Source organism: Pungitius pungitius, chromosome 1 (genome assembly GCF_949316345.1).
Source record: "Pungitius pungitius chromosome 1, fPunPun2.1, whole genome shotgun sequence".
Lineage (NCBI taxonomy): Eukaryota > Metazoa > Chordata > Actinopteri > Perciformes > Gasterosteidae > Pungitius > Pungitius pungitius.
In genome coordinates, this window is record NC_084900.1 from 11,674,406 (window position 1) to 11,702,056 (window position 27,651).

At 42.8% G+C, this 27,651-nt stretch overlaps 3 protein-coding genes across 7 annotated transcripts in view; 1 reads left to right on the forward strand and 2 right to left on the reverse strand.

The window, feature by feature from the left end:
- peli3 (pellino E3 ubiquitin protein ligase family member 3) overlaps positions 1 to 1,417 on the forward strand; it is a 36,877-nt gene extending 35,460 nt beyond the window's left edge. For all 4 annotated transcript variants that reach the window (XM_037480312.2, XM_037480311.2, XM_037480310.2 and 1 more), the window contains exon 7: positions 584 to 1,417. In XM_037480312.2, the coding sequence (XP_037336209.1) occupies positions 584 to 1,183 (600 nt within the window). In that variant the 3' untranslated portion in view covers positions 1,184 to 1,417. The remainder of the gene's footprint in view (positions 1 to 583) is intronic.
- Positions 1,418 to 5,370: 3,953 nt separating this feature from the next.
- rab1ba (zRAB1B, member RAS oncogene family a) lies at positions 5,371 to 12,006 on the reverse strand. The gene is made up of 6 exons (XM_037478593.2): positions 11,721 to 12,006; positions 8,889 to 8,961; positions 8,715 to 8,810; positions 7,976 to 8,071; positions 7,731 to 7,862; positions 5,371 to 6,824 (listed from the first exon to the last, which is right to left on the reverse strand). Exons 1-6 carry the CDS (start codon positions 11,732 to 11,734, stop codon positions 6,630 to 6,632), a joined length of 606 nt encoding a protein of 201 aa, XP_037334490.1. The 5' UTR covers positions 11,735 to 12,006; the 3' UTR covers positions 5,371 to 6,629.
- A 171-nt stretch (positions 12,007 to 12,177) lies between these two features.
- si:ch73-40a2.1 (tyrosine-protein kinase Mer) lies at positions 12,178 to 23,925 on the reverse strand. Of its 2 annotated transcripts, none has more exons than XM_037478592.2 (15): positions 23,719 to 23,925; positions 22,471 to 22,529; positions 21,454 to 22,072; positions 20,616 to 20,771; positions 19,963 to 20,295; positions 18,896 to 19,085; positions 17,575 to 17,669; positions 17,173 to 17,286; positions 15,659 to 15,739; positions 15,486 to 15,578; positions 14,775 to 14,896; positions 14,197 to 14,306; positions 13,741 to 13,900; positions 13,490 to 13,626; positions 12,178 to 12,872 (listed from the first exon to the last, which is right to left on the reverse strand). In XM_037478592.2, the coding sequence occupies exons 1-15, from the start codon at positions 23,813 to 23,815 to the stop codon at positions 12,542 to 12,544; spliced, it is 2,697 nt and encodes an 898-aa protein (XP_037334489.2). In that variant the 5' UTR covers positions 23,816 to 23,925; the 3' UTR covers positions 12,178 to 12,541. The 2 variants fall into 2 exon arrangements, with proteins under 2 accessions (XP_037334489.2, XP_037334488.2); XM_037478591.2 differs by having other exon boundaries at positions 22,471 to 22,532.
- Positions 23,926 to 27,651: the final 3,726 nt, after the last annotated feature.

Genomic DNA, 27,651 nt, shown 5'->3' on the forward strand with positions numbered 1-27,651 from the left:
TTTCCCTGTTGGTGTAAACTTGCAGGAGACAGTTTGTATTTCTAAATCAATTTGCACCACCACACATTTTATGAAAATGACCCAAAGGGTTGTAAACCGGTCAGATGATAGCGGCATGATCATAAAAAAAGAAGGCTGAGCTTTCCCCCTCGCAGTCGTCCTTCCACGAGAGGAGATTTGACCCCACGAGTCTGATACCAACCCACAAATGAAGTGTCATCGGGAAATGCATACAACTGGACGGGGAGGGGAAAATGCAGTTTGTTTGTTTGAAGTGAGTGTAGAAGCAGGAGTGCCTGCTGTCAACCACATGTTGACAACAACTCAAAGGAATCTATTCTGAATTGGTAATTCAATCTTTGAAAGGGTCTACATGCTGATGATGATGGTAATATGAGGTAATCCGCTTCCGATAGATGGCTGTCAACTGTCTAAAACATAACTACTGCAGCACAGTGCCATCATGCGGTGCTTTGGAGTAGGACTCCTATGCGGTTCCCTTTGTACAAAGTTTACCCTAAATCACTACGTCTTCTTCTTCTTCTCTTCCCCTGCTGGGTCCATCCTGTGTTCCCCTCTTCAGGTGGAAAATGAGTCAAACACTCTCCAGGATGGCTCTCTGATTGATCTTTGCGGGGCTACTCTGCTGTGGAGGACCCTCGCCGGACTGCGTCACACCCCCACCCTCAAGCAGCTGGAGTCCCTTCGCCAGGAGCTGAACGCGGCCCGGCCCCAGTGTCCCGTGGGCTTCAACACGCTGGCCTTCCCTAGTCTGGCCCAGCGAGAGATTGTCGACAAGAAGCAGCCCTGGGTCTACGTCAACTGCGGCCACGTACACGGCTACCACAACTGGGGCTATCGTAAGGAGAAGGGTCCCGCCGGCCCAGGCGGCACGGCGCCAGCCAACACCGGGGACAGAGAGTGCCCCATGTGCCGGCGAGTGGGCCCCTATGTGCCGCTGTGGCTGGGCTGTGAGGGGGGATTGTACCTGGATGCAGGCCCGCCAACTCACGCCTTCTGCCCCTGTGGCCACGTATGCTCAGAAAAGACAGTGGTGGGGTGGAGCCAAATTCCATTACCCCACGGCACCCACGCCTTCCACGCTGCCTGCCCCTTCTGTGGGACCTGGTTGACAGGGGAGCATGGCCACATTAAACTCATCTTCCAAGGCCCCGTCGACTGAAGACACCCGGGGAGCCACGCGAGTGGCCGCCGGAGGTAGACGCGCTCGGTGACTAGCGTGTCGTGGAACACAAATCTGAACACTCAAGTGTTGGACTAAAGAGAAAGCGGCGATGACGAGTACCAGACGAGGACTGCTCACATGATGAACCTGAATGTGCCGGGCAGTAGTAGATTGCCACGGCTTCAAACATGAGGTGTATGGCGAATCTGTAAATAAATTGTGTTGAAATGAGCAGGTGTTGAGTGATCTTTTGTGCTTCTCTCTGAGTACCTGCTCACCCTCAGCCAGGTCATCGCATCCTTAATCAGCTGGAGGTTGCTAGGCTTACAGCCTCTTCCCCCCCCCCCCCCCCCCCTTAGAAGACCCCTCACGCCGTAGTGCTACTACACGCTACTACAAGCTGCACACTCCAAGCCTTTGCTCCCAGCTTGCAGTGCCCCAGTAAGCTAAAAATAACTCACGGTAAATCATACCCCCTACACCTCCCTAGCAGAGGAAGGGATGGGGGGGGGGGGGGGTAGAGAGCGAGCAGAACAGAGCTTTCATTAGAAGCGCTTTTCGACACCTAAGGAAATGTTCAAAGAAAACACTGACAAAGTGTTTAATTGGTCCACATTCAAGAGCTCCACTAAGACCCACACCTTCACACACACCTCCAACACCTGATGGAGGTGCACATGGTTGCGTGTTCTTATCTGTGATATCTGCTGAAAAGGTCAGGCTGCAGAGCGGGATGCAGAGGGCAGCTGCAATTCCACCCAGGGGGTCTGCAGGCTTCTTTATCCATCGGTGCCAAACCCTGGGTAACAACTGCAAATACTCAATGTCAAGTATCTCTTCATTTGCCCTTCGTGTGACACACTGATGTACAACAGCCGAGCTGCCCCTGCCTACACATGATTAGCAGTGTGTGTGTGTGTGTGTGTGTGTGTGTGTGTGTGTGTGTGTGTGTGTGTGTGTGTGTGTGTGTGTGTGTGTGTAAAGCTCTGTGGGGAGAGGCAGGGGAACAAATCAAGGGCGGCCTCTGTGTGGATGACAGCCAGTCGTCAGAGATCTACGGTATGGTTGCCAGGGTAACAGATGGTTCCTGCAGTGGCGTCAGTAGAGAGCAACAGTGCTCTCCTATGGAAACCTGTGTAAGAAACATCCCTGATGAAATTAGGCTTTCATTTGAATTTTAGGCATCAGTCAATATGCAAGATATGTCAACAACAAGTACCGACTGGGTGGACCTCACGTGTGGAATGCTTGGTTACGGCTCAATAACAAAAAAACACATAGAACTTTTGTGGAACCTGATATGAAAGTTGCCGTTTAGCAGGTCTAAAACGGTGTTGTTTTCCTTGTTACCACTAGGGCCTATATCATACTGTTAATTTTTTTAAATAATTTTTGGGTCTCGTGTTTGGGTATAAAGAAATGTCTCTATAGCGCCCTCTAGAAATTTAAAAAAGACCACACTAGGCCAGTTTCCGCCCCCGAAGTCCGATCAACTTGAAAGTTGGCACACAGGTGCTCTTCGACATGCTTTACAATAAAGTCAACCATGGTATGCAAAAGCGCCTAACTAGATTTTCTGCCATTTAGAATTTTGTGATAAACACATTTTTAGCAATTTCCCCTAAACGCTGAGTTTGATTGCCACGAAACCTCCGGTGGATCACTATTTGTTCAATGTGCCCTTGATATATCAGAATGGTGCTGATAACTTATTGTTTTGATGAGATATGGGCTAATTAACTTTGCAAGAGGTGTGGCTTAATCTGTCATACATATATATACATTGAAGCCCTGAACTCACCCTAATTTTTTCATAATGTTTGAAGAATAGAGGGCGCTGTAATTAATGGTTGAAAATCTGTCTTTTTGGCCTATTTTCATGATTTCTTACAGTTGTAAAAGACCGAACTCCTCCCAGGGATTAAACCCGATTCTTTTCAAATCCACGCAGTGTGCTCTTGAGACCTTAGGCTCTAAACGTTTTTTCCGGAAGAAATATTAAACTATGTGCGTAGGGAGCAATTTACAAAAAACACCCTTTGAATGATTTTGAAGGAAGTTGGTTCATGTATGGTATTTTGAGAGGCTTTTATTTTGGGATGGTACAGCAGAATGTCCTGTTTATCCCCAAGATACACCTTGGGGATGTGTACTATCTGAAATAGGAATGGTCGTGAAAGTATTGATCGTTTCCTTTTAAATCTAATCTGAAAACGACCAAATGTAGTCTGGTGATAGATTTTGAAGGAAATTGGCCCATGTATGGTATTTTAAGAGGCTTTCATTTTTGAATGGTACATCAGAAGCTCCTGGTTATATGTTGACGTCAAAGGCCTAGGACCATGATAATGTCAAAGATAAAGTTTGCAAAGCGACATTGCTGGCGTTGCTCCACGCGGTTAACGACCACTGACTTGCGAACGCTTCGTCCGACGCGGGGTTCCTCGGCCGCATTAGTAACCGTAGTAAGTAATATTTGATAAACTATCATAATTAGCATATGAATTCCACCCACCACAATAATACCACAAAAGCTCTTGTGTTGACGTTGATCTTTTTCAATCTTTTATTATATATAGTATATTTATAATATGTACAGAAAACAAACAAAAGATGATCAAACTCAGCAGGGAGACGGTACCAAAGTGAACGAGCCGAACAGAAAAGAAGCCAGAAGGTGACTGAAAGGCGGTGCTTTTTATTAGCAAACAACACCTAGTGAGTGTTATTGAACACCGAAGGACAGTGTGCAAATGACATGGGAAATATCCCCCAAACAAAAAATACAAAATCTGAACCTAGAAAGTTTGTGTTTTGTTTCATCAGAATCACATTCATAAGCAAAAGACCCCCCTCCCCCCCCCCCCCCCCATGTGTCTCTTTGACCCCGCCCTACCCCCTCCTACTTCCTAGACAATGAATACGTTAAAATCAGTGGAATATACAGACTCGTTGAAACTAAGATGGAACATAAAAAAGGGAAATCAGTTATTGATCCCCAAAACATCTGGTATACATATATGTGTGTGTGTGTGTGTGTGTGTGTTTTTCCCTCGAGTGGTGAGTTTAAATGATTGCTTGCTTTCATCTACCAAAGTGAGACTGGTGTGATGCCAGGATGCTAACATGTGTCCAAAGAGATCACGAATATTACACGGCAAATGTAAACACACGCACACACATACACACTTTGAGAGGACCTTGAGGAATTCATCGAGTTGGAGTGACGTGGTTGGCTGGAGGGGGAGAGGTGGGAGTTCATATCCGGTCAGCAAACCAAGACCAGTCAGTCCCTAGCACTCTCGATTACCCCCCCGACCACCCCCCAAACACAACACCAGCGATGCAAACGACTACAGAGCAGCTTCTGCTCAGCGTGGATCTCCCTAACAGATAAACTGAGACCAGCAACTGGGGTGGGGGGGGGGAGCTGATGCTGTATGTTAATCCCTCAACCAGATGTGATGTGACTTCCACGTCTTTGTATAAAATGGGGGAAGTTGCAGCTCAGATTGATGGGACCCAACACAATGTCTTACTTAGGAGTGGCAGCCCCTCTGTGTGGGGGGGATTGTGAGGGGGGGGGCTCTCCTCCTCCCATTCCCTCTGGTTTCCATGGAGACAGGGCTGATGATTCTCAATTCAGCAACTATGCGGCCAGCTTCTGACCTAAATAGAACCTCGTGTTCACTTTAATGTCCAGTACGACTGATTTGAGTGAAATAACAAGATTCTGCTGACGAGGGTGTAAGCAGACACTAAATGGACCTCGAGTTGTAATGTGTTCAGATCCAAACTTTAGGCCTCAGTGGGCCTCAGAAAAAGGAGTCCTTGCTCCTTTGTACTAGTAATTCATGTTAAGGAAGAATTACACAAGAAGGGGCAAAGTGGAACACTAAAGCATCGGATTCACCAAAAATGAAGGGCACGGTGCTTTGCCCTCTCCCCCACATCATCAGCCGACAGACACACCCAGACCTCATCTCCACCCGTGATTCATCTGCAAACAAGCAAGAATGTGTTGACGCCCTAAAACCTGCTCCGTCACATACAGCTTCGGGCTTTTGGAAATATTGTATTAATGAGAAATTAAATATAGAAAAACAATGAAAAACACTACAATAATAAAAGTAATTGTAAGATCAATGCAGTCGTTTTTCAGTAAATTAAGCTGAGGCCCCCCCCCCCCCCCCCCACCCTCCCTCCTCTGACTTTTCCTCACCTGTATGCAGCGCCAACGGCCCCTGGATCGTAATATGTAGTGTCATTCCAGGAAGGGGCTTTGCTAAATGTTACAGCATTTTGTCACATTGCTTTCTCTTATAGATGAAATGAAAACTACAAAACAGAACAACTAGCAGTGTGTATTGCAGCGGTCAGTCCCCTCCTTGCCCCCTCACCTCAGCCATAGCTATAGCCTGTATTTGCTCCTGTATGGGATCTCATTACAGGTTCAGAGACCAAAACGTTTTACTAAAGCAATTATTTCAGAAGCATTGCCCCAGAGTAAACCTCCCGAAGCTTCTGGGTAATTCGGCTTTAGTGACTTTGGAGGGAACAGAGAGCCGAAGAGTCAAATATTATGTCAGGCTATCGTTTTAGCTTCGTCACATGCTTTAAAGGGAACGTTCCCCACAAAGAGTTTGCTCTTGAATAGTGTGAGCTAAATTCTAGCTGCCTTGCTAACTCGCTAACTAGCCACGCAGGGGGATTGATGCTTTTATTTCATTAACCCGCAGAAAGAGCAGGAGAACAGGTGTGTGGCTCAGATTCACCTGGATGACAATGACATCATAAAAAAAGCCCCACTGCGTCCCGTCTGAACCTGAAGAGAGTGAGGAGGCTGAGGAGGCTGAGGAGGCTCACCCAACGGATCCTCTTTAGTAAATAGAGATGATCCGTCACTGACAAGCAACACTTCCTACCTTATTGGACTTGAGCACACTGCCAACATTCCTCTGTGTGTGTGTGTGTGTAGGGTAATAATTCCAGTTTGAATATTTTTTTAACCTGTGCCTCCTTAATACAGTGTGTGTCTGTGTGTGTGTTTATAGGGAAATAAGCTCATTGTATGGAAATATGTATATATATCTTCCACTGCCTCCATTCTAACCTAAATAATTACCAATTCAATCCCCTGTTTCGGTTCTCTTTCTGTCCTCTTGGCAGGAAGTAAAGGTGGTCTCGGCGTCTGTCCCTCCCTCACAGCTTTCCTCTCCTGGTTGTTTGATGGTTGCCTGAAATGAACAATCCGTTTCCTGAACTGAACACTTAAACAGTGTCCTCTGTTGGGCCAACCCTCCCTGGATCTGCCGATAGAAGGGGGGGGGGGGGGGGGTGTTTTGACGAGGGAGTGGCAGAGATTATGGGAGGGAACACAGAATGGGAGTATTCAGTGAAGATGGTGGCGGAGGGTGTTGTTGAGGGGGCTGAGGGGGGTCTCTTAACAGCAGCCCCCCCCGGACTGCCGGACAGGGGTGCTATCGATCTTCAAGTTGGGCTTGTCTCCGCCGGCCGTGGCCCCGGGGCCCATGCGCTTCTTGATCTCCGCGGCCATGGTCATGAAGGCCTGCTCCACGTTGGTGGCGTTCTTGGCGCTGGTCTCCAGGAAGGGGATGGCCAAGGAGTCGGCAAACTCCTGCCAAGGAAAGAAGGCTTGCAGGGTAAGCGTGTGTGTTAGACTGGCAACCAACGCGTACTGTACGTGAAGGTGAGGTTTTCCTGGGATTATTCTTAATATTAAGATGAGACAAGACACGCAAAAACCTTGGTTTTCATGCACTGATTCATGGAGTGGTAGGAAGAAATATCCAAACTTATGACTCCAGCTTCAGATATCTGCTCTGGAAACGTGTGCAAATAATCTGTTATGCAAACTGATATATATCTATATATATATATATTTGTCTTAGTGGAGGTTACCAACTGCAAAAGAGGCTTTGTGATATCTATTAGTTCACTGAGAAAATGATGGACAGATGGCCCAGTCTCCTTTAATGGTCTCAAATAACTGCCTGTACTAAATAGTTAAGAGCTTCCCAGCTTCATTAGTAACCTTAACTGTCCAATTCAAAACCCTCATTGATGTTTGTTGGGTCGTGGAAGCTCACACTAGTTGAGCAGCAATCTAACAACTAGTTAAATGGCATTCATAGAATCATAATAACACATTTCTTTGATTCATATTTTTAGGGCAATAACTTCCGATAACAGGACAACGGACATTTGAAGCCTCATTAAAAAAACTCAAAGAAGCTTACAACGTAAAAGGAAATGTAACAAAAAATATATTTTATGGGAAAAACACAGACCAATTTGAAAGTAGTTTGATTTACAAATATGATTGATGTTTTTTGGAATGCTGTTAATAATAAAAACGTTCCTATGAGGGTGTTTCACAATTTAAAACCTCTAGTAGCGTAATAAGCATATTTCTTCATTTTCCTTGTGGCTTTTATTGTGAAAGATCAGCAGGAAGTCTCCACTGTTTTTTTAAAGACTATAATTATCTGTCTTACAGACCGATCCAAAACTTGTTTGTTACCTTGGCTGTTGTGTAGTCCACTACTTTCTTAGTGGTCAGGTCACACTTGTTTCCCACCAGCAGCTTGTTGACATTTTCACTGGCGTAGCGGTCGATTTCCTGAAGCCACTGCTTGACATTGTTATAGGACTCCTGTATGCAGACGAGAAAGTGCCATGTTCACTTTACAGCTTTTTACAGAACCTCAAAACAAAGTAACTATATTATGATTAAAGTGTCAGAGTAATTTGCCACTCTAAACCCACCTGATCCGTCACGTCATAAACCACTATGATGCCGTGGGCTCCGCGGTAGTAACTGGAGGTGATGGTGCGAAACCTCTCCTGACCGGCGGTGTCCCACTAAGACGGACAGGCAGAGATGGAAAATGGCCGCATGGGAGAAAAGATTAGAAATCGATACACCAAAACCATTTCATAAATAAAAAATACATGAATAACGATTGAATCCTCGAGGCAATGAGATGTCATGTATTGTTAGGAGCAGCATGTAATGATATTACTGATGTTCCACAAACATTATATTGGTAAAAACCTGTACGTTTTCAAACATTGGTCTACGACATTAATTTACAGAATAAAGAGGATAGCTGATTTCACCCCCTCACTAGTTTTTTATTTATTTTTTATTTTTTTATTTCATCTGAAGTATTTATGGAGCAGTAAGAAAATAAATTGATACTTTTGTGTCATTGGCAGGTGAGACTGCAGGTGTATGCCAGACTCTTAACAGTATTATCAGCTTTATTTCTGGGCCTGTGAGGGACAGAACAGATTATTTTCCTGCACTTAATGATTTAATGCAAGTCGAGTTGTGAGCAAGTTGGCCAGCAAGCGGCGAACAGCTGATCGGGGAGCTGATGTCCTTTTCGGGGTCAATAAATTATTGTGTTTACTTGAAAATGCATTACCGTCACATACCAGGATACCGTCAGAATTGTTTTTAAATGTGTGTGTGTGTGTGTGTGTGTGTGTGTGAACTTACAATCTGCAGTTTGATGGTCTTGCCGTCAAGCTCGATGGTGCGGATCTTGAAGTCCACTCCTATGGTACTGATGTAGCTCTCTGTGTAGGTGTCATCCTGTGGAAAGGGAGATATTTAGAGCCTCGTAGCAGGGATGGGAACAGGCTTCTCGGAGGGTGAGACTGATCTACTTACAGCGAAGCGGAGCAAGAGGCAGGACTTTCCTACTCCAGAGTCTCCGATGAGCAGGAGCTTAAAGAGGTAGTCACTGGAAGAAGAATAAGACAGGTTAGCACAGTCACAGCTGATAAAAGTGTTCACGACATTGAATCAAGACATACTCCTGACTTTCTTTGTCAGGTAAAAGCCGAGATACCTAAAACAACCTCACAAACTTATTGGGTTTTTTTTTTTACATAGCCTTAGTTTTTAGTAACTGTTCCTCAAAAAGGAGAAATAATAAATTTGAGGGAAAATACATTTTCTGGCAGACCAGATGAACATTTGTTGCGTTGGTGAGTATTTATGATTTGTTTTTAACAACTGTGATGCAGAGACACACACACTATGCACTCATTGTTGGGTTGGTATGTCGAAATAGAACAGGTGTAGAACAAAGACTCATTTAAATCAAAAGAGACGGATAGTCACAGCTGGACCTTTTGTACCATTGTCATTGCAGCTTTCGACTTCTGTAAGAACTAAAATGGCATGGTGGACTCACTGAGTTAAACATTTACAGTAAAGAAGAGAGCCCGAGTTCAGTATTTAATCGGTTGTAACCAAAGCATGGTGGAATTAATAAGATAGCCAGCTAGCTAGCAGACAGCTTCCATAAGTTCTCACTTTTGCGGTAAGGAGGTAAAGAGAGCAGTCTGAAAGAGCTGCTTGGAATTCAGTCAACAGAAAAATAGTGAGGGGACATTTATGTGGGGGGTGTAGTCACTGTTTTCAATTCATCAATGAAGTATATAATAAAACAACACTAGACCCGGGCAATAACCCATGAACTAACTATAAAGAGGCCGTTTGAGGGTTGACAGGAGCACCCCAATGGAAAGAGGACTGTCTATCACTGGAAATTTCAAAAACGCACTTTGAGGAATATACTAATTCATATTCTATTGTAGGTTTGCTACTCACTAATACGACAGCCAGGTTCTTCTGGAATGATGGCACAACACCCCCACCCACCCCCCATCACGGAGAGGAAAACAACATCACATGAATGTGACACACAGGAGGGACAGCTGAGGAGAGTTGCCCAACACCACGGATATTCTTGTGTCATGGGAAAAGTGAGACTTGTTGTGCATCACAGCCCGAGTCTCAATCAGCTGCTGCTATCTCATGTCTCATCAACAGCACTGTTGCAATCAGCCCACTTCATATCTCCACACGGCTATGGATTGTGTTGATGAGGAGTGCTTCTGAGGGCCACCAGGACTGCTCATCCCTTATCATTTATCCCAAACATTTATCTCCATAACATTACCCTAATAAGCCAAAAATGGTGTACAAACCCCCCCAACAATATGTGGCTGGTACAGGCAGTATATTGTTTGAAACTGAATTTCACTTGATACAAAGGGTAACATTTCTGATTCCTTACTTAGGATTTTTTTTTAGAAAAGATGATAATGTTCTAGAAGGTTAAACGTTATACAAAATGTTTTTCTCTCTGGTCAGACATTGCTTAATCATGGTTTATGGTTGAATCCATTCTTAAAGGCCTTAAAGGACAACCGCTATTTAGACATTCAAGGCCGTTGGGGTTAAATGTTAAAAACGTAGTGGAAGGTTTTTGGAGTGTGCAGTAATGAATAGGTTAGTCATTAACATAGGGGTTATAATAGCAACCGATTAAGTCTGGTCTACAGTTGAATAAGGTGACAAACTGTGAATAGTTGGATATATAATTCTCTGCAACCTGTGGAATGGCGATGTCACATTTAGGGGTGTAGAGGGGGGGGGGGGAGGTCCTGATTAACAGAAGAGTTACCTGTAACGTTGGAGAATAACAAACATTGAAAATGATTTACATTGGTCAATGTTTTTCTTTAACCTTAAATAAACTCATCAGTTACAAGAAAGCGGCCCTAAATATTTGACACCTATTATTTACCATATTTGACCATGTGCAACCACCTTTGATCCGGGTGTAGCAGTCGGTCGGTGTGAAGGCACATCTAACGAGGGACACGGTCTTAAAGTGTGCGTGTCGGTCCAGGGACTGGAGGCGCTAGCTTAGCTACAAACGCTCCCATCAGGACTCCAAGTCTCTGACGTGGGCTCCGGGACGTCCCCGCAGCGACCGACCCGAGGACAAGTCCTTGGTCCTCCACCTTCAGGGCCAGCTGTCAAACATCTGCTCTAGCTGCCTTGTCATGTAGCATCGTCCCACACAGTGAGAGGAGTTCATCCGCCATACTAGCATACACATATATAAGGTGTATGTGTGTATATAGTGGGTAATTGCATCGCTAACGCGGAGCGGGTTTTAATGAAATACCAGAAGCTGTTAAATACATCTAACGTTACAAATGACGGACGTGCCTTCAAGTCCACTCTGCTTACAACGTGAAGCACTGGAGGAATCCAAAAGCATTTGCCAAGCACTGGATTTTTACAAAAGTGACGTTAGAAACCAAACGCACCGAAAATGAGGTTACACGTAGCCACAGCTCCGACGGGCCGTGTGAATCACGAGTGGGCTCGCGTCCGTGGAGGACACGGGTCCGCCATCCGCCACAGTAGTAGCGGGAGCTCAATGCCGTGGCGGCGGCTGTCATCTGACCGGTCACACACACACACAACCGTGTATCTGTGCCGTGGAAAGGTCGCGTGTCACGGCCGACACGGTGAAAGAAAACACACCCGCGCCCTGTTCACCGCTAACGTTAGCTAATTACTGCTTAACAACACACCCATCGACAGCGCAACAAGGTTACACGATTACACAGTGAGGATGTGGACCTGCACTCGACATTAACTGGTTCACAATGGAGCGGATTGAACGGGACTCACTATTCGGGATTCATGTTTTCACTCTGGATGTGTTTTTCTGTCGGGAGATTCGACTCTTCCTTCCTACTCCGGTGAAAAAGATGACTTCCGCGTATCCGAGGCACTTAGCTGGCTGGTATCCCGTCTCCGTTATTGTCCCCTGGTCATTCCACTGTATTCGACCTTTATCGTCTCATATGTCCTTCATTCAAGCGGACATATCCCGGTTTCCTTCGGTTAGACAGCTGCAATTTACTTAAGGCTTTTTTTTGCCTTTCTGTGCCCGTTGCTTGCTAGCGGCTCAAGATGGCTGCGCAGGTGCGGTAGTGACGTGGGGTGACGTGGCGCTACTCAGAAACCAGGACGAAGCCATGTTTGGGGCCTGCTGGGATTTGTAGTTTATCATACAAAGTCAGTCAAAAACATAAACGAGCGCCATGTGCACTGCACTCATTGGGGACAACATTACCATTAGAATCAAAGATTGACTCAATTAAAAAAAAGCCAAAACCAAATTAAATGTACAATTTATTTGGTTGTGGTGGATTGCAATGTGTCATTTCATAAAATCATGATAAAAGTGTACTTTGTGATTATGTTTGGGGAATTATTTAATTTATTCTATACAATTAAGGAATGGACTTCCATATATGTATTCCAAATGCATTCATCTTCTCTAATAACGGATACTTTGTAGTAACATATTTACAAAACAGATATACAAAGAGTTTGTCTCTATCAACTTCCATACTTAGTACCACACATCTCTGCCTCTCCCCCGCATACAGTTAATGACAAGTCCAACTCAGATACAAAATATAATTTAGTCAAAAACACTGTATTTATAGATCGTAGCCACAATCATCTGCTGGGGCAGGACCAATACACAGAAGGTGGCCATCCTCTTCTTCCACATTCTCATCTCTGGCTGCAGCAGCACCCCCGGGACTAGGCATGTACACGTTTTCCAATCTTCCTCCAGAATCTGTCCGTGGATCCTGAGAGGCAGCAACAGCAGCAGCAACCTCCAGGCCGAGGTTGATGTAGCCGGCCTCCTGGCTGGCCTCCAGCGCTGGCAGCTCGGAGAGAAGACCTTTCAGTATCTCGCCCAGTTCCCCGAAGCCAGGCCTACGGCTCGGCTCCTTGTTCCAGCATCTTTGCATCACTTCATAACTGTGTTTGGGAGGGAGATGAAGGTTGAGCAGGGAGGAGGCAGTGTGAGGCATATAAATACTGTAGGTATATAAGACTAATCCCCATGGTGTAAGACACAGGAATATTAATGTGGGACCTATTGTTACAGGTTCCATCTTTGTGTTGAGTGATATGTCATTTGTCAGAAAGTGGGAGAAAGTATTATCATTTTTAAATCCTATTTATTTTTCCTGTAACTCTGTTGTATGTTGATAACCCCAGATTTGTATTTGAGGAACCTCGGTATAATTATGTTAAAACTAAAGAATCGGGTGTTATGCATGTTTGAATACATGAACCATTCATAAATATGCAATATGCAAGTAGTAAATATGTTCTATATTTGTATTTAAAATTAAGAGGCAGACGTTAACAGGTATTAATATTGTCACGTTCTAGTCAATAGATAATGTCTTTTGCAAAGAAATAAAACAAAAAATATGTTTATATGTAAATGCTGTATACAGTATGTGATCTAGATACATCTTGTATACAATAGGCTGTTTTTTTTTTGTTTCTTAGCATATACCGATGCATAGCATATATTCAAACTGAGGTAACTTCCACTGTGCCACTGGACTAGCACAGAGACTTACAGCCTGTGGTCACAGTCTTCTGGGGGCTTGAGCCTGTGTCCAGACAGCAGCAGCTCAAGCAGCTCGTGGTTGTGCACTCCTGGATACGGGGTCCTACCTCGGGACACAATCTCCCACATGGTCACCCCAAACGACCACTAAAGAGAACAGGGACGAGAAATAATATTCAGTGGAGAATTCTGTAAGATCAGTAAATATCACGACCCAGACTTGACTGACGTAAATTGGTTCTCCACCAAGAGTGGACTCACCACGTCACTTTTGGAACTGTAGACAGACTCAGACAGGCTCTCGATGGCCATCCACTTAATTGGCACACGAATAGCTGCTCTTTGACGATAATAGTTGCTGCTGTAGATTTTCTTTGACAGGCCAAAGTCAGCCACACACACCCTGAGGTCATCGCCCAGCCTATGGGTAAAAAAATAAGATTTTTAGAAGTGCGTTCAGTATATTCAGCACAAGTTATGCAGTGGGGAGTAAGCTCAATTTAAAAAAAAAAGTTCTGTAATTGCCAATGTCCTAACAAACAGCGTCTCCTCTCAGGCCTTCAGTCTGCTCACTTACATTTTGAGCAGCTTCCTTCCCATATACAAGCCACGGTTGAATACCAATGGCTTAGGACAGAGACACAGTCATATACAAACAAGTAGTCCTTCATTGTGAAGCTCCTCTCCCCCCCTCTCAATGCCTGCCTCTGGACTCACATGCAGTTGCGTGCAGCTAGATCTCTGTGCAGGAACCCCTTCGCGCTCAGATAGGCCATCCCCGCTGCAATGTCGATCCCAAAGCGCAGGAGGCTCTGATAGGGCACAAACTGGAAGAAGGGGGGGAGAAGGGTGTGATCTGTGGTTTCATTTTCTTCATGAATGTTTCATGCATTGCTCCTTCTACCAATTAATAAACTACACAGCTAACTGAAAATAAAATAAACAAATATGAAAAGCCTACCTTATCCATGTGATCCAGTTTTCTATAAATAAATACCCTAAAAAAGCCAAACCCAATATGATGCTATGTGGATTTCTTGTCTCTATGTTGTCCAATGTCAAGTCTCTTTTTTAAACATGTGACAAGAGGATGTGCACTAGCAGGTTTAGGAGCAACATATGTCAACACCGACAACCTGAGCACATCTACAAGCCTGGCTATCAATTATACGTTTCAAACACAAAAGAGGCAGTGAGTAACTATGGCCAATACTAAGTAACGCCATTGCATTCTTCTATGGGTTCCAGGAGTAAGCTGTGTGTATCTGTGTGTGCGTGGGAAGACTGAGTTTCACCATAGGAATATCGTCATATCGGGTAGCAATGAGGAAGCGGCGCAGATCTCCATGTTTCATGTAAGGCAGGATGACCAGAGGGACAGGCAGAGGAAAGTCCTGCTCTCTCTGTAAAGTGACCCCTGGAGGACAAACACACACACACTCTTTTCACAAGGCTGACAATACGAAGAGTCTTTGGGTACAACATGAAACCTGTAATTGCCTCTAGAATCAAACAGACTCAAAAATAATGATTGAAAGGGCCACGTGCAGTTCTACCTATCTGAATTGTATCTGTTTTGAGTCTTCCTTTAGCTGCTGGCTTACCTGCTAAGACTGCTAACATTAGCCATGTTTGTTGTTCATGGCCATTATGAGAATTTTGGAGGAGTGGCTTTGCAGGCAGTTTTGAATGTTTTGCTGATTCTGGAACTTTCTTTTTCGATTTTGCCACTTTTTGCTGCTAGCTACTTTGGCAGAGAGTTGGTTACATTGCTGAGGTTTTCATGTTGGACCCAATTAGAAAAATGTCAAGAAGACAATTAAGTTTTCAGCTTTCAAACTGTAATGCAAATTTCCCAGAAATGGCAACATTACTTTGATATGTGATATTTGTGAATGACTAATCTACTGAGGTACTGATTTACCCAATAATACTCAACAGAACATGTTGTTTATACATGCAATGTATAAAGTTCCAGTATTATGGAAATTGCAACGTTTTCTTACCAAGTAGTCCGACCACATTCTCATGATTAAAGTTCTTCATGATATTGGCCTCTCTCAAGAACTCATGTAAGTCTTCTTGACTGTGGATTCCAACTACGTGGGTTGGAGAAAAAAATTAATAATAAGATGGAGCAGATGAGTCCTAATAAAGAGTTCAATTTCAGTATACACACCTCTCATGGTCTTCACGGCCACCTTGATGTCCACACCTTCATCTACTGTAAAAACACCTTCGTAGACTGATCCAAACTCTCCTGCAAAACAGAAGAAATAAACTCCCAAATAAAATATTCTTGTAAATATGCAGACTCAGGTAACATGGTTGTATGGACAAAAATGTCATTTTTTACCACCAATTTGGTCAAAATGGAAGTGCCACAGCAACATGAGGATGGCTTTTCATAAAAGTTGTGATCATTGATGGTTCCAAGAGGATGAATCCTCACATTATAATTCTTATTCAGTTCATCGTCGATGTACCTTCTAATGCAACCAGCGAGAGAAAGTTTTTAGTTATCAAGGAAATCCACGCAATGATTGGGAAAGAATTTGGAACACAAATTAAAGGTTCCCAAAAGATGGAAATGTATTATTTCAGAAAAATTTTGACTTTTGGTCAAGACGTTGACATTTATTCAAATAAAACTATTGGAGGGATTAACCTCCAACTTGATAGAAACAGTCAACTCTCCCCTTGGAAATAATTTTATAGCTTCATACTCTGGGAACAGAAAGTAGACCACATAAGGGTTTACCGAGGCTACTGATAAATGCATGGACCAGTTTTTCCAAATCTGGTTAAGACATAAGTCCTCTATTCCTTGAGATATTCTTTAGGTAACAGTAGGCTGATTTTGTAACTGTCTTGATATGACTATTCAGGTTGAGGTCTGAATCCATAATTACACATATATTTCTAGCTTGGTTTGTGGTTTTTAACATCAGTGATTGAAGCTCAGCGCTGACTTTCAATCGTTCATCCATGTTACCAAGAACAATTACTTCTGTTGGTTTAATTGAAGAAAGTTTTGAGACATCCAGTCGTTGATTTGTTCAATGCATTTACCCAGCTCCTGTATTGGATTGTAGTCCCCTGGTGATATAGTTATATCGATAGTTATCTGCATAACTATGATAACACACTTAACATACATAATCTGAGCCAATGGTAGCATGTAGATGTTGAACAGAAGGGGCCCCAGTATTGAACCTTGGGGACCACCACATTTTCTTTAGGTCTTTCAAGTATGTTTCAAACCAGTTAAGTGCTTTGCCAGAGAGTCCTACCCATTTGATTAGTCTATCTGGTAGTATGTCATGGTCGACCATGTCAAATGCTGCGCTGAGATCCAGTAAGACTGAAATTCTGCCATTGTTTGTGGTTAAGTGGATGTCGTTGAAAAATCTTAACAAGAGCAGTTTCCGTACTGCGGTGCTGTCAAAAGCCTGACTGGAAGGCATCAAAACCACTATTTGCGGCCAAGTAGTAGTTTAGCTGAAAAAACTCTTTTTCAATTATTATATACTGTATATATATAGTATACCGCGTACGGCATACTGGCAAGTCAAGATATCTACAGTTTATTCACCACATTCAGAGCTTGCAGTGAAGTTGAGTTTGCACAACAACAGTTCTTGGTTGGGAGGGTATAATGGGATCTTTTTTCTTTAGGAACCATGAACTGACCTTTGCCAAGTTCCTTGCCCAGGGTGAGCTTTTTTCTTTCCACCGTGACGTCCTTAAGACTGGACAGCAGCCTGTCACTGAGCCCCTCAAAAGGCTGGACCACTCCCTCTATCGCTGAAACAAATAGGAAGTCAAAGGATTTACTACTGAGCTTCTTTTGAATAAGAATTATGAATAACATTTAAAAAGTGGCTTATCTTCCTCTTGTACTGAAAGGAAATCATTTGAATAAGATATAGATCTTGTCAAATGGCAATGCATGCTACATGTAGACCAGACATTGCTGTGGTAACGAAAAAAAAAGGAACAGTGGTCACTTACAATACAATTGTATTTGTGTGTGTTTTTGCCAAAGCATTGTGCAAAGATACAAAAGAAAAGAAAATGGAAAATGGTGCTTACTGTTGGACGTCTGTGGTGCAGCCTCCTGCTCTTGTGGAGTTTGGCCGAAAGATCTAGTATTCATTGGCAAAAGCTCTAATTCCTGTTCCAGAGTTCTGTAGATGAAATGATTTTAAGTTTGGTCAACATCACCTTGTGTTTAGACTGTGTTGGAGGGTTTCCACACAAATAGGAAAATATCGTATTCTTCTTTTTGGATTTTTTTTAAATTATTATTCTTATCTAATATTCCGAAAGCAGCTGTCCACTAAAAATACAAATTGGGCTTTAAAAATATGTAGAAATACAATATCACCTTTAAATTACGTACAAACTCGCAATGCTGACTATCGCAATATTTGTAGTTATTTTTCATATTTGTGTAACTTTTTCTCCCTTCCATGTTCGTTCCATCCTCGCCGACTGTTTCCACAGTATGCTGCAGCTTGCAGTCCATACTTAGTGGAGCTCTCCCTTGTGCTCACTGTGGTGAATAGTAAAAAGGTCAATGGGAAGAATGCACAGCAGGAGATTAAAAACTCATTGAGTGTCAAGTTTGTGTATAAACATTTTCAGCATTTGTTATTGCAGGTATGGAGTAACTTACTGGTAAGCAGTACACCTATTTTTGATGAGTGATCTGTTTCTGATTCAGTATGTTACAGCAGACAATCACAATGTCAGATACCTGCTGTGTACACTCGCAGAGCATTTATCATCAACTTACGTAAAATGTAGCGTTCACAAATGATTTCTCAGCCATAAGATTTAATGCATAAACACTGAACACATTTTTATGGAATTCTTCTTTGAAAGATAATGAAAACAAAATGTTGCATTTTCTGCTGTCGACAAGTCACAAATTAAACCTTAACCCCCCATTTACACGCATTCAAACACTGATGACAGGAGCTACTTTACACAGTGACACCTACCAATCAGTAAATCACATTCATACACACCAGGAGCAACTTTGGGTTGAGTGCCTTGCCGAAAGACACGTCAACATTGACTAGTGGTTCCCAAACATTTTTTGTCAGGGCCCCCTTAGAGGATATAGGAACATTGTAAGACACCCACAATCTCCCCCTTAGTAGACACAGTCATGTTAAGAGCCATGTGGGGGCAATAGCTCTAAATTTCAACCCTTAAACTGTAAACCTACAATACCAGTGTGAGATTGTTCTTTACAAAACAATCCACCTTATCAAAGACACAGCCCTTAGCTAGGCAGCTAGATGCTGATGGAAAATAAACTCATATTGTGTCAAAATTAACTCAGAAATTAATTATAACACATTTTAGTTATTTCAAAAGAAGCAGAAGTGAAACCTCTCTTTACCTGAGTTTAGTGTAGTGGCTGCGCAGGACACACACAGCAATGGGGATAACAGCCACGAGCAGCAGTAGGCCAAACAAGACTCCGACTGTTAGCCACACGTAGAGGCGACTCGGCTGAGCAGGTGGCTCAAGTTGGTGTTTTGAGACATTTAAGTATGGTGTCACAGTGATCACCACAGGTGGAACTTTCCCTATGAGAAAAAAAACTGTTTACTGTGGCTCCCAAATCAAGTGCACTTTCATACTATTTATTTCAAAGTTACACCTTCATTTGCCTAGGCGTTTCATCTTCCTGCAAATATCATAGTCATATGTTTATTCGTTCTTAACATTTAGGTGTGGACCATGAACTGTAAACAAGAAGTGGAGGACTCCATACGTTGGTGGACTGCTGCTTTGAAGCCTTGACTTGGACTGGATTTTGCTGTCGGCATTTTTGATTTTCCCAAAAAAAAGCAGTCACCATATTTGGAATTTGCAGGAGTGACGTTGAAATGTTGAGACTTATATATAGCTCTGGCCATTATGGAGAGAGCAAGTTTGAAAACACTTCCGCATTGGCTTCAATCTGCAGAACTGGAGATTGCAGCATGTTGTATTCGAAAGCGTTAGACCAGGGGTGTCAAACTCTAAAAATATGACTTGCATTGCCTGACTCATACACATAAGTAATGCTTAACAACCATTACAGAACAGTGCTCAATACTATACAGGAATACAGGAACAAGTACAGTCAAAAGTGATCAAACAGACTCTCCAATATGTCAACCGTGGTAACATAAGCTATCGTCAATGCAGCATGGTCATATCAGATAAAGTAAGACCATGCCAACAAAGCTGTTGTTAATTAAGAAACAGTGTGTTTTTCTGTGTTGTTTACCACGGAAAGAGGAAGAAAATGTCTTGTTTGAGTTGCAACTCATTCAACATGGGAAGTTCACTGTCGGGAACTGAAACCAGATTTGAACCCTCAAATAATGTCTCACCCCTGTGACGAGGTAGCCTACTTTTTACAGTCTTTTCCTGGATAATTTAACGCGTTGAAGATATCTAGTCAGAGTTACGTACATCTATGGATGGTCACAGTAGCAGTGGATGAATGCGGCGCTCCCAACAGATTGGATAGGTCATTCTGGGCATGCACCGTAAGTCTGTAGTTGTGCTGCGGATTCAGTTCTGCGAGGCCGACTGACGTGTTGGTCAGTCCTGCCGAGTATGGAAGAAATATCACATCATCCCCACATGCCTCCCACCGATGGCTAGAATCCACTTCCTTCTCACACTTGATGGAATACTTAATTTCCTGTCTGCCGCCCAAGTCCCGCGGAGGATCCCACCTCATCATCAGCACAGAGACATTAGAATAATGGATCGTTAGATTCACAGGAGGAGAGGGTGGCTCTGAAAGACAAGACAGGGAAGCGAAACACGGTCAGACTTTTCCAAATCTACAAAAGAATGTATTAAAATCACATTAGATGAAGATATACAAGTTCAGCACAGGGTAGAAAACCAGGGACATTGATCAATTTGACAATAAATAAATAAATTGATTGGAGATGGGTCACAGTGACAGATGAAAAAAAGAGTTGTCCATTCTGCCACCGCGTCTGTAGTGATACTACCAGGGAGGGGAGCTGAAGCAGACGATTTTGGTATTCAATATGTATTATGTATCCTTTGCATCCTTTTCATACTAGGAGAACACCAGTGTTTCTTACTGGTGCAGCCGAGCTCATAGGGGTCAGTTGGAAGGCGACTGAAATCTTGTAGACAGTCGCACCTCTCTGATCCCTCCCCGTGCGTCCTGCTATTCTGCGGGCATGGCCGGCATTCTCCACTCCCGTTGCTTGGTTTGTAGAAGCCCATTCTACACACTGGTAAAATTGAAAATAGTGATCAGGGCAGGGGCTGAGGTCAGACAGTCGTTGTACTGGTCAAGTTGGAATTGAGATTTTTGATCCAATGACATATTAGCTATTTTTCTTTAATACATATGTAGTACCAGTATGTATAGTAACATTTTATAGTGTGAGAAGGAAGTGTTCAATGACAAAAGAGCTGTTTTCAATCGACAACAAACATATTATGAAATTTCTGCACCGACACTTCTTGATATTTATTACATTTGATGCACCATTGGTAAAGGTTTGCACTTAAAATATGTAATGATAGGATTATTTGGTTACAAACGCAATACTAAATGCAGCCCTGGGATCAGTATCTCAGCACCACAAGGCTTTGTCTTTACAAATAGAATACATCACGTTGTGAAGAACATTGAGAAATGGTTTATCAATTAATCATTTATTCAAGCGCCACAGTGAAGGCCACGTTTATAAGGAGCCAATCAAAACACAGACGGTTCTATGATTTTATAGCCTTTTCAATATATATATATCCTTTTCAATATGTATATAACATTTACTTCATTGTGATGAATTAAAGTAAAAAACATTTATCTTGCCACATTAAACTCCATTTTGACTGTTGTACCAGATAATAACCAGGCCAGAACACCTCTTTTTGGGAATTTGAATCAACTCTAAACCTCCATACCTTGACAGGTGTCCTCCATGACTTGATGGCCAGCCTTACAGTTACACCCACCCTGCACTGGACTCCAAACTCCATCCACATCACACTCTCTAACCGGCGGGAAAAGCTCCACAGCGCCCTTCACGCAGGCACCCTTCAATGGACCAGACCCGGCCCCGGTTCCCTCAAATGAGGCAAGATGTGCCACGGTGTCAGGGCACCTCCTGTAGTACAGTCTGATGGAAGTTACCAGCACACACCTTCCTGAGTAGGAGAGGCCCAGATGAAAGCCCCTACTGCTCACAGAGCCCAGGCTCAGAGCCTGGCTGCGGTTCAGATAGCTTGATATTTGGTTTGGAGGGACTGTTACAGGGAACACCTTCGGGGTCTGAAGGTCCAGAACAGCCCGAGTATTTTGAAATCTTGCAATAGGTGTGTTTGAATCAAACAGGTGAACTTTTAGCGGGGTGAGCTGACCAGACGGCTCCTCTTCTTGGGCAAATGAAACATCCATCAGCAGATGGTGGGCACCTTTCCGCTCCATCCATCTGCTTAAAACCGTTCTCGTCATGATTCTTCGACAAGCTTGGAGTACGGGTACTGGACTTGGTGTGCCAATGCTCAGCTGAATTTCGCTCCACTGCGATGGCAGGAAGATGCAAGAGAACACTAGTGAAAAGCTGCATAGTAGAACTATAGGTGCAACCGCCTCAGTAAAAAACATGTGATTTGGTTTTGCTCGTTACGGTTCACAGTGGCAGAAGAGGACTTTTTTCAAATTGATATCATTATTTTACTCAAAACACAAGCTACAGGCCGGTTCAACCACATCAACTTTTTAGCAGTCATCAAAGTGCTGAAATAAATGAAGGGCATAAAAAACATGAAATGTAAAAACATGTACTCATAGCTAGCAATTAACAACTAGTTCAAAGGGTTGTCATTATTGAGCAAATGATTAAATTGTGTTTGTCTTTACAGTACATGATACATTTCTTATAATGACATGGAAACGTGTGACTTAGCAATCCAACTTACTTCATTGGTTGGGTCAGAATTCCATTCCAGCCTGGTCTGTTTATCAGATTGGAAAATCTCTACTAAACAAAGACAGAGACAGACAACTCTGTAACTGTGTCCAATCAAGCTGGACTTTGTGAAAAAAAAACAAGTTTTCCAAACCGAAATGTAAGTCACTAATTTCCAGCAGCGCTCCTTAATAGCAGGGGACTATGCATCCCCTTTCAACACTCAGCGTGAGAGTGCTCTTGCTCTATTAATCCCTAAAAAGTGTTTCCCACATGTCTTCATCAGGGGGGTGTACATTCCTACATTACATTACATAATGTTTGTCATATTGCATGACTTGTATTTACAGATTTTTCAACAGTTACCCATTAGTTGTCTTTGGCTGGATTCGCATTGTCAAAAAAAAATCCTCCTAACATCAATTCCTAACCACTATTCCTTGACATATGTGTAAAAGATCATGGGGTCAAGGAAAGATGGTTAGGAGAATTCATTAGGATTCAGGAAACGAAAACCGCTGTTTTTAGGGAATGCGGTTTTGATGGAAGTTTTGATGCCACGGGAGACGCATGTTAGGGATGTCAGGGCCAAAAATGAGTTATACAAAGAAGCGCATCTAAGACGCCTTCATCCTTGTGTAGTTGAGACAACAACCAGGTTCAAATTATTGCTGTGAACAGTCAAACCACACGTCAGTATTTAAATATTGCCGCTGTAAGGAACCGCGGGACGGAATCATCTCCCTCCCTTTTGTGAAGGATAGTGAAGCTCCTACAAGGCAGCCACTTACAGCTCATTCACTCAGGAACCTTCCTAAGCAAATTTAGACAATTCGAATCCAGCATAAATGTAAATTCAGAGCATGTGACCAACAATATCTTTCAAAATGATTATATTTTTAAAACATTACAATGACTTGCCCACCATTTTTTTTAAACTTTTGATACAATCATGAAACCTTGCTAGTTTTGAATTCCCACTCTTCAAATATATACATATACAATGCAGATAAAACACATGATAATGTCTGAGGGCATTTCTATTGTCACCCTATTTACAATGGGAAGATAATCCTATAGGTACCATAATATTATATCATTTTATCAAATCTCAGTCAGTTTAAATGGCCCACTTTATAGCCTTGTGCCTCAGACTTTAAATGTACAATGACACCGACACATAAACATGTTAAAATTTAAGACAGCGATATGAATAGAACCATTATTGAATCCTTCTGAAAAACTCCTGAAGACTCACCCTCCTGTGCTTGGTGTTGAATATCACAGCCGGCTTCCAACAGGCAGATCCAGAATAGGATTAAAGGAGGCCAGAGCACATTGTTACCCACAGCCATGTTTTCAGCCGGTTCGAGTTGTGTTCTTACATGAGCTTGTCACTATGCTAGTAGTTGAGTCTGTCTGTGTTTACATTCACTGTTGACTTGAAACTGAGGAGTGTCGTAATTAAAGTGCTGAGATGAGTCTTCCTTGTCAGGAAACCCATCCCCCCCCCCACCCCACACTCTTCTGAGTTCCTGTATCCGGTGGGGTTTTCAAAGATGCAATATGCTTCAGGACACACAAAGATAAAGACACTCTAAAAAACTAGTACAATTATAACTAGAAAATTCCGCAGAAAATATTTGCTTCGCAGGGCAGTCCTACATCCTTTGCTCATTCACAACCTGGCAGGAGAAAAAACTTCTGAAAAAAAACAGTTTGAGGAGAAAATGTGAAAGAAATCCATCAGGGATGTGTAGGGCGTCCTTTCCCCAGGCCTTAGCTTTACAGTAATTATCAGCTGTCTCTGGTGTTCACAGACATCTTCAACACCTCTCTGGAGATTTGCCACGTGATTTTTGTTCAAACGGTCAGTCATTTTTCTTAGAAAAGTCACCATCCCAATGATTTTCGACACTTTGATAAATTAAGTGCAAGGTGTGAACACACCTTTAGTGTCTAATAGTACAACTGAAATATTGAATGAGAATTTATTAACATTGATATTATTTGTGAATCATAATTCTATTAATAAATCTATTCAAGTCAATGCTTTTGTTTCATACTAGCTAATAACCAAACACGCTCCTAAACCATGACCAATATAACTTTTAATAAATAATAATTTACTTAACAAACATCATTCTTTGTTCTAAAAATAGAGATTGAAATCAAACACTGTTTGTTTACAATGTTAACTGAGGGAAGTAGTAGGAGAGAAGCTATTTTCTCATAGACTTCTATACAATCAGACCTTTTTTTGCAACAGCAGGATTAGCCCCTTGCTGGTCAGTAGGGAGTTCAAGACACTTCCACTGGCTTAACTCAGCAAAACGGGATGTTTCCCAGTGTTTGTTACACAGAGCTATCGACCTTTGCTCTTCTTTCAATGAAGTATAATGCTGATCTGTTCTACTCTCTTCACTGAACTCATCATTCTTAAGAAGGCGCTTCTTCATTCAATTTCTGTTTCTGGCTTGTTACCAACCACAAACAATGTATTGCTCATAGTGAGAACATGACATGTCTTCCGGGACTCAGGGCTATTTGTAGATAAACCATTGAGTTGCATGAGCTGTTAATATATTTTTATAGGCAGATTCTATTGCAACAAGATTTACTGATAAACGTGGATTCTATCCAAATGTATTCAAGTAGTGCAATAAATTGAGTCTGACTTGAGTCAGTCTTCCTTTTTCTTTAGTTTTTCTTTCTATCCTGGATTGGGCAAGTGTTTCTCACTTCCTCAATTTATTTTTTCTCTCGTTTTAGAAAAGCAGGCAAACTTTTTCCGTCATCTATTTTTTTTAAATTGAAGTTAGAACCAATGTAATTTGAAGCAATATTTGAAGTATGATAGTTGGCTGAAAACAATCTGCTTTCTTTGTTTTATTTCACCAGAGTTTGCTGCCTGCCTGAGAGGAAGTTGCTGTGCTTTTAAAGGAGTTGCTGCTTGTTTTCTTGCTGACTATGATTGCTGCCGCTTGCACATACTGTAGATTCAAGGATGTTTCATGAATAATACTTTCATAGTCATCAAGTTTATCATCACATCATGGAACAAGGGATGGGCAGTCAGAATACATAAATAAACTTACAGTGGACTTCCGAGGTCTGAGATGTTTCAGGTTAATGTGAATTGAAGAAGAGTGGAGATGATGCTTTTCACCACTACTACAAAAGAAACAAAGCCAATCAAACAATAAACATCCCTATTTGATCAATTAAATGATGATGATGAGAAACGACCAGAAGGATGTAGGAGCACAAGACAAGAAGAAAGGGATGAAGAACTACAGGACTCGATGAGAAGGAGGGAAGCCTACCACATGAGGATGTAGGACTTGAGGATCGGATGAGAACGACTACCCCACGTAGCCAACGGACTTCCCCGTATTGCGGCTGTGTGGTGGCAATCTCGGCTGAATCCAGCTCGATGCGGCCAATTGTGAGCCAGCTTTGGCCCATATTTGACCCAGATGTAGCAGTTACAGACATGGCCCTATTCTGGCTCAGAAAGGACAGCCGGGTTTATTGGCAACCAGCACTAAAACAGGTTCTTGGTCGTTGATGGCTGCCGGACCTGGGCAAAATCTGGCTTCATAGAAACGGGCCTAAACAGGCTGAGACATGGCAGCCGTGGCAACCAGCACTGAAACTGGATCCAGCCCATTGAAGGCTGTCATACGTGGGCCAAATGTGGCATTATAGAAACGGCCCTGTTCAGACTGAGACATGTTTAGAGAAAGAAAATGTGTTGTCTGTTGGGTTGTCATTATTAGATGCTATAACATAGATGCTAAGGGACATAAACAGCGGATATGTGAGTAGTGTGCACTGTTCTTGAATCTAAAATGACTGTGAACGGCAGCCTTAATGTTGCGGTGGCGTATTTTTTAAAGCTTTTAGTAGTTTTTAGCTCTCTGGTTGCATTCACCGGGGAATAACTTTTGATCCCTCTACAAGCTTTCAACTTAACTCATAAGAGTATTTAGCCCGAGAGCTTTCAGGTCTGGAAGGTCGTCAGGCTAATAAGCTGGATGCCCTCCAAACTATCAGCCTGTTAGCCTGAGGACCTTGTGGCCCATCTCAATCTTGCCTTCTTGTCAAAAAGAATTGCAAACTCAAAGCCCACCTCATCTCTAAAGGTCTGTTCCAGTCATTTCAATCCGGTGTATTTCATTACATCTTAAAGAAATAATGTTACATTACTTTCATGTAATAACATGGATCAAAATAGTCTCTTTCAATAAAAAGATATATTGTAAACTGGCTGTTTTAAAAGAAAAAAGCCCCCACTTGAGAGCTGTATAAAAAGGAATGGACCTTGTACTCGCACTTTCTCTTCTTTCTTTACCAACGTCCACTCTTTTTGGTAAGTATTTGGTATTTATTTGTACGGGCTGTCAAAATTAACACTTTAATCGATGCGATTAATGAGGTAGAGATCAATGCGCAACGAGCAACCGCGAACCGGACCCGAGCTGGGCTCAGGCCAATGCTGGCCTCCATTATTTTAAACTAACAACCCTGTGACGGCAACTTCACACGCCGGAATTGGACCAGTGTACTCAGCCCGATTCCGGCGCGTCATTCATCCCGAATCTCAGCCGAGTCGGGAACCGGACACGGGCCGACAAGTTTTTTTTGTAGTGGCGCGATCGGGCCGATGCTGGCCCAGCTTATTTTAGATCATGGCCCAATGACGGCAGTTTCGTAGTCATTTTGGCTACGTGAGAGAGGAACAGATATGAAAGATGGGAAGGAAGGGGGACCAAAGACCAGAAGAGGAGGATGAAAGAGTACAGAACTAGATGAGAAGGATGGAGGACTAAAATACCAGATGAGAAAGATGGAGGACTTCTGGACCAGATAGAAGACTAGAAGACCCAATTAAATGGATGGAAGACTACGGCGAAATGGAATGGAGGACCCTTAAGATCAAATGAGAAGATGGAGGATGGAGGACTACAGGACCAGATGAGGAGGACCGGATAAGAAGGATGGAGGACTAGAAGACCATATGAGAAGGATGGAGGACTACAAGACCAGATGAGAAAGATAGAGGACTAGATGGGAGCACTTAACCACTCTCAGCACCCAGAGAGATAAAATACCCAGTGAGTGTGAATACGTCCTCCCTGCCCCTGCACCCCGACACCACCCGCTCCATCCACCAGCCCTGTGCCCA

What these genes read in the sequence shown, in the direction of transcription:
- rab1ba (XM_037478593.2), bottom strand. An exon ending in AGACCATCAAACTGCAGATT is followed by an intron (nt 8,072 to 8,714) that starts GTAAGTTCACAC and finishes TGTCCGTCTTAG; the next exon opens with TGGGACACCGCCGGTCAGGA. An exon ending in TGGACTACACAACAGCCAAG is followed by an intron (nt 6,825 to 7,730) that starts GTAACAAACAAG and finishes TTTCCTTGGCAG; the next exon opens with GAGTTTGCCGACTCCTTGGC.
- si:ch73-40a2.1 (XM_037478591.2), bottom strand. Translation starts at nt 23,815, where the DNA reads ATGGCTGTGGGTAACAATGTGCTCTGGCCTCCTTTAATCCTATTCTGG. An exon ending in GGGCAAGGAACTTGGCAAAG is followed by an intron (nt 15,740 to 17,172) that starts GTCAGTTCATGG and finishes TCTGTTTTGCAG; the next exon opens with GAGAGTTTGGATCAGTCTAC. An exon ending in ACAGTTCCAAAAGTGACGTG is followed by an intron (nt 13,627 to 13,740) that starts GTGAGTCCACTC and finishes TGTTCTCTTTAG; the next exon opens with TGGTCGTTTGGGGTGACCAT.